At 37.1% G+C, this 6,678-nt stretch overlaps 1 protein-coding gene across 2 annotated transcripts in view; it reads left to right on the top strand.

The window, feature by feature from the left end:
• The window catches only part of LOC106869018 (uncharacterized), a 10,579-nt gene extending 3,966 nt beyond the window's left edge, over positions 1-6,613 (top strand). For both annotated transcript variants that reach the window (XM_052976027.1, XM_014914511.2), the window contains exons 2-5: positions 2,045-2,455; positions 4,094-4,170; positions 4,930-5,074; positions 6,097-6,613. In XM_052976027.1, coding sequence (XP_052831987.1) covers positions 2,431-2,455; positions 4,094-4,170; positions 4,930-5,074; positions 6,097-6,446 — 597 coding nt within the window. In that variant the 5' untranslated portion in view covers positions 2,045-2,430 and the 3' untranslated portion in view covers positions 6,447-6,613. The remainder of the gene's footprint in view (positions 1-2,044; positions 2,456-4,093; positions 4,171-4,929; positions 5,075-6,096) is intronic.
• The last annotated feature ends 65 nt before the right edge of the window (positions 6,614-6,678 follow it).

Genomic DNA, 6,678 nt, shown 5'->3' with positions numbered 1-6,678 from the left:
GTCCAAAATTTTTTTTAGGGGGAATCGCATGACCGTGACATATAGAACACATTATCGAAAACGAAAATCGTCAAAATTAAAAAATAAAAAAGTTACAGCCATTTTCCCTCAGTGTCTAATTCCAATGTCCACCCAATTCTGAAAATGATAAATGTTTTTTGTATTAGTTTAAAGCTTATGAGTAATCACCGTGTATTGACTATAAGACCTCAATAGAAAAAAGTGTCCCCCTCCCCCCCGGCACGGTGTTTTGGTATTTAGTATATGACACCCAGTCATGAATGCATGTTTTTGTTCCACTCTGGTGAGCAGAACAAACTCAATGTCACACAGTCACACATGGCATGATGGGCTTTCAGTGGAAAGTGGCCAAAACAGACATATATACATACACACAGACATATATACATACATGCATGCATACATACACACACACTGAGACACACGTGCGCAAAAACAAAAGCAAAACAGAAGGCCGCGTAAATAACGGAGAGAGTGAAGACTCTTGAAAAGGTTGCAAGACGAGGAAAATAAAAATAAGAAATAAGTGGAAATTTTAACGGTGTGTGCGGGTTAAATTTTAAGGCACAATAAGAAAATGACTCTCCCCAGACCCAACAGAAATTATTTAAAATTTTCAGGAAGTGACATGACCGTTTTTAAATGTAAACAAAATTTGGTTAATGTTTACAGTACCCAGAAACGAAATAAAATTTTTAAAAAATAGTGCAACAGGTGTAAAAAAAAAAATGTGTAGGAAACGAATATGAAAAGAAAATGCGCGGGAAGCAATGAGGGTGGGGATGGGGGAGAGGGTTTAGGAAAATTCACAAGATCCGAGTTTTCCCCTCATAACTTTTAGGAAAAGGGTTTTTTTTTTTTTTTTTTAAATGAAATTTTATATAAATACCTTTCAAACAGCATAGATTACGATTATAAAGAAATTTGTGGGGAAAATCGAATCTTGTGAATTTTCCAAAGTCCTCTCCCCACTCCTTTCCATGCGTTTTTTCATATTCGTTTCCTACACATTTTTTTACACCTGTTGCACTATTTTTTAAAAATTTTGTTTCTGGGTAATATTGCAAACATTGACCAAATGTTTCCCCCCTCCCCTGCTATACAAACCATTCTTAAAGAATCCTGCACACATAGTCGCAGACATAGCTGTGGGATGAAGAAGGTTGCTGACCAAAATCTTGTAGAGGGGAAACTGTACAGAAGCCTGTCCTTGATCTGTGTGGCTCCGATGAATGAAAAATATACATCCTGACCCTTTATTATTATTGTTTTAACTTTTTCACATTTTTGTGTCCTATTAAATCCAAATGGAAAAACAGAGAGATTATGATCCTAGAATCTCTTCTGCTTGGCTTCACTTTTTGAAATTTTCCAATTTGGTAAATTGAGGTAATTTTTTCATGCTGAATCTTCTGTTCTTATTCACTTGTTCCAGAAAATTTTTAGAAAAATGTCACAGAGGTTTAAAGAAGCATTGAGTGATGGATGTTTTAATAAATAAAGTCGTGAGAAATGTTGGAACAGGCATGTAATGCAAAAAATTACCAGAATCATCATCATCATCACCATCATTTAGCATCCGTTGTCCAAGCTGGTATGGGTTGGACAGTTTGACCAGGGCTGGCAAGCTGGAAGCACCAGACCCCAATCTGATTTGGCATTGTTTCTACAGCTGGATGCCCTTCCTAATGCCAACCACTCTGAGAGTGTAATGGATGCTTTTATGTGCCACTGGCACGGGTGCCATTTGTGTGTCACTGGTATCTGCCACGACTGTGATTTTACTTGACCTCCTTTTATTTGTACCCTCCCAGGCATTCAACCTACACACACAGCAAGTTTGAGGAGATGGTCACTCCCATCAATTTCATCAATTTCATCAATCCCTGACCTTGACTGAGATGAAAGGCGAAGTTGATCTTGGTAGGATTTGAACTCAGAATGGAACAAATTTTTGCCCTTTGTGCTATTTATAAAAGATAAATGCTATGTATAATCTATATTTTGGATTTTGTCTTTCAAGGAAACGGGGACCTTTTGAAACTGAGAAAAGCTACATTCTAAATACCAACAACAACAACACAATCAGCAACAACAATCAACAAGACTCAACATCAACACAAACACTGACATTAGTCTCATCACCATCAACAACAAAAGCTGTCATCAGCAGCAGCAACTTTAACCACAGCATTTATCAACAATAACAACTGTAACAACAACAAATGCAGTCTTAGCATTAACACCACCACCGCCGCCAACCACCACCACGACAACCGAACAGCTAGAGAGGAGTCACAACCCTACCAATTGAAGGGACAGCAAAGATTGTAAGAAGAGAAAGCAGAAGACTTGAGCAGTTGCCATAGCAACAGATAACTGGAAGTGAATCAGGACAAATTGACAAAGATGGCATTTTGTGCTGAAGATCTAGGTTTGTTTCTGTGTGTGTGTATTGTTTTAATGGGAGGGGGGAGGCAAGAGACAGGAGAGAGAGGAGGATGAGGGAGAGATGAGTAAGGAAAATGAAGAATGTGATAGTGAGAGGAGGGGGGAGTAGACATAGGGAAGAGAGTGGGAGGTAGGTGAGGGAGGATATGGATAAAGTTTGGGAGGAATTATTGACAGGAATTGGTTTCAGTGCTGGTGGCATGAAAAAGGTACTCAATACATGGTGTAAGTAGTTGTGGTTAAGAAGAGCATCTGGCCATACAGACCATGTTAAGGAGACACTGAGAGAACAAGGTAGTTCTTTGGATTGTCAGTTCCTGTCAAATGGTCTGACCGATGCCAGCATGGAACATGGACATCAAGGTAAAACACTTCAGATATTTCAGAGATCATTTTTTTTTTTTTTTCAGAATCATAGTTTTAGCATCTGACCATGATCGCTCAATGGCCTGAGTGTGTGTGCTCCGGTCACTGGATCCACATAATGTTGTTGATGGTTCCCCTGTCAGATGGTGATAACCCATGGTATTTAAATTATTATAAGCGGGCCACTCATTTGAATAAATAACTGAACCTTTTCCACATTCTCTTTCAATAATTAGGATCAGACCGTTCCCGTCATGCCATTCCACACAAAAATATCGACAGTCTGAGCCTTGTTTGAGACCAAAAACCCACAGCCCATCAATTCTACGTCCATGGTTCCTGTTGTTTCGTTCTTCTGCATCACTGTCTTCGAGGAGAGGGGCGTTGTTGCCATTCAGCATTCTTCCTCAATTGTATTTTTGTCAACCAACAAATCTTGCTTCATCAGTCTGAATGGGGTTATCGTTTGTTCCAACCATCTTCCCTCGTCTTTCATGATAAACGATGGCCCCACACACCTCGTTGCACATATTGTACCAGTCAGTTATTGTATTTTTAGATTTTCCTGTTAGAGTCACTACTGTGGTTTTGGGTATATCCATGACAAAGAAAAATATTAGTTCTAAAATCTCACTCAGGTTCAGCTTGTAGTTTAATTTGTTGTTAGCGTTCATATAATGGAAAAATTGGTTTCCTTTATTAACTGAATATTTGAGGTAGATAACCCTGGTTATACTGTTTGACAACGTGGTAGACTGCATACTATACTAGCACCAAAATGAGACTGTGTCAATTGTACATGTACACATTTCAAATAAACACCTTCCCGTTAGTGACTCTGTCATGAAACCCCATTGTCAAATTACGCAGATGGTATTTACAGCCAATAAAAAAAGACTAATCAATTTCATCTTTAATTTTAATGAAATGTCTCTCTTTGTAACTAATTAGTAACAAGTTAGATCATGCTGCTGATTTTTAGAAAGAATGAAATAGTGCTTATACATGATTACCACCAACTAGAAATTGTAAAAACTTTGTAACAGAGAAAAAAAATTAAATATATGAACTCTATGCATCTTGGTTTTCCTTAATTTCAAATTCATATTCCTAATCACTGATGTTAGGGGATGGTTATCTCCCTTGTATTGATAGTTATAGCCAGAGGGCACCACATGTAAGTTTATCAATTAAACATTATATGAAAACCTCTAAATTAATAATAATTGCCTTTTATTTATCTATTTTTTTGTAGAGATATCTGGTCTAGAAAGGCTTTTAATTGAAATCATGACTTACACAAGATCGGTTTCACCTTATACTAACACTAACGTGAGTAAATAGTTATAATCTTTCATCTTGTTTCTATTTATTGCAAGTTGAAGAAGGTTTAAAGATTGGAGTTGGTGATAATCAGAATTTTGAAGCTGATGGCAGACGTTTGATGTGCCTTTGTTTTCCCCCTGAATTTCTATAACGATGGATTCTTTGTAATTTCATTAGAAATGTTTGTTTCAAGCATTCTTGAATTTCAGACATATTTTATTTTTTATGTGATATTTCTCTTATCAAAATCGAGTCAAATTGGACACTAAACTTGCACTTGCGAAGACCTGTTGAGGCAAGTGAAATCGAAATCGAGTTAAATTTGACGACTGGCACCCATGCCAACATAGTCTCCCTCATTGGACACGAAACTCAGTTTGCGAAGACTTATTGGGGCAAGCGAAAGTGAAATTGTGATGGCATCTGTGCCCAGCGATGCCTTTCTGGCACTTGTGCCCGCGGCATGTGTAAGGACTTTCGAGCGAGATCGTTGCCAGTGCCCCTGGACTGGCTCTTGTGCGGGTGGCACATAAAATACACCATTTTGAGCATGGCTGTTGCAGTATGATTAATTATTGTATTCTATATACTGGGTCCTAAGTCAATATTGGATATTACTGTAAGTGTCACAATATAGAAACATTTCTCATGGCACCAGCACACAATTTACAAATGCTTACATTTTTTATGATTTCCGTGAAGTTTTCACGGGTCCAGCTAGTTATTATTATTATTATTATTATTGCTTTTACTATATATTTGTAGAGCCTGCATAAAGCTATTGCGATGACAAAGGAAAAAGGTGCTGAACAAACTTTGCATTGTTTGTTGAGTATTTATCCATATCTGCCACCAGAAAAGCAACGTGAAACATTCCACACATTTGTTGCCTTAGATCTACTAAGGCCAGGTAAGTAATTTGCCCAGGTGTGGCAGCATTTGATCAATTTGGGAGATAAGATAAGGTTTCTAAAGACAAATCAGGGCAACAGTCCTGCTCTCACATGTGGGATACTGCTGCATTAACCATTACCTCTTCCTCCTCCATTTCACTGATTGGCAATGGCTCACTCAAGACATGAAAACCCGCCGTCTCCTCTCTTTGCCTATTGAAAACTTAGCTTTATCTTTTAAATGGAATTTAGGCTTAAAACCTTAAGTTTGTCTATTAAATCAATTATTTCAATGATGTTCATAATTATCCTACATTCATCAAGATGCTGGAAAGAAAGGAAACAAAATATCAAAGACAAAAACAAGGGCCTCATCAACTCCCATTATTAACCCAGTCTTCTATTCCTGCTGTAGTTGACAGTTGGAGTAAACTATATTATCCATGGATTGTTCTGTATGGAATCCACTTTTACTTGCAAACAGAACTCTTTATGTTACTAGCTGAAACTAAGGAAATATTACACTTGTAGATATCTGAAGAATAAAGACTACCAACTTTATATGTCTCTGCTCTTGTTTTCAATCTCCATCTTAGAGAATTTAATCCATTATAGGCTTTATAGTGTCTCTTGTTGCTGCAGTACTCTACATTACATTCAAAATGCCCCATGTTTACTGTCAGGAACACAGGGGTAATTTTCTCTTAATATTATTAAAAGACAGCAAGCTGACCGAATTGTTAGACTGCTTGGCAAAATGCTTAGCAGTATTTTGTCTGGCTTTACTTTCTGAGTTCAAATGCCACCAAGGTCAGCTTTACCTTTCATCCTTTTGGGGTCGATTAAATAAGTACCAGTTGTTCACTTGGGTTTATGTAATCGACTTATCCTTCCCTCAGAATTGCTGGCCTTGTGTCAAAATTTGTCCTGACCTGCAATGAAAATAGAACTCTGTCCTAATTTGTATAAACTTTGGAGATTTGGGAGAGATTAATAATGTTGCGTCTGTATTTTGATTTTGTCTCTCTCTTTCTCACAGGTACTTTTAACATTGAAAGAGGAGAAGTGGCTTTGCCACAGAAGAGTTTGCAGCATTTCCACAAGATTCGAGATTGGCATGTGCTCATACTTTTATTGTTGGGTTTTCCATCTCTCTCACCCTTCAGTCATTTGGCATGTTATGAAGACACATCTGATCTAACTTTGGTGGAAATATTGCAAGACTACTCTTTAGATATTCCTACAGACATTGATTTGTTAATTGAAAAAATTTTAATCAATGGTGCCCCATGTGAGTACTTATGTGCTTACAGGAAAGCACCTGCACTTCATGTTGCTGCAGAAATTGCTACTGTTTCAGGTGAGGAATTAGAGAATTCATTCTTGTAAAAGTTTCTCTTTTCTAGTAATACAGAATGGCTCTTTACAACTGATGACTTAATAAATTCTACATTTGAAAACATATTTTGTTTTGTTATGAAGGAATATTTCTGTTCAAAACCCAGACTAAGAAGGCAAAATGATAATAGGTTAACGAAATGGAATGTCCAAAACTATTATTCTACATTTGAATATTTTAACTGAAAATTTTAAGATTTAATATCAATAGTAACCAACATTC

Source organism: Octopus bimaculoides, chromosome 23 (assembly GCF_001194135.2).
Source record: "Octopus bimaculoides isolate UCB-OBI-ISO-001 chromosome 23, ASM119413v2, whole genome shotgun sequence".
Classification (NCBI taxonomy): Eukaryota; Metazoa; Mollusca; class Cephalopoda; order Octopoda; family Octopodidae; genus Octopus; species Octopus bimaculoides.
The sequence above is the reverse complement of the archived record's forward strand: the minus strand, read 5'-3'. Positions and strand labels throughout refer to the sequence as shown.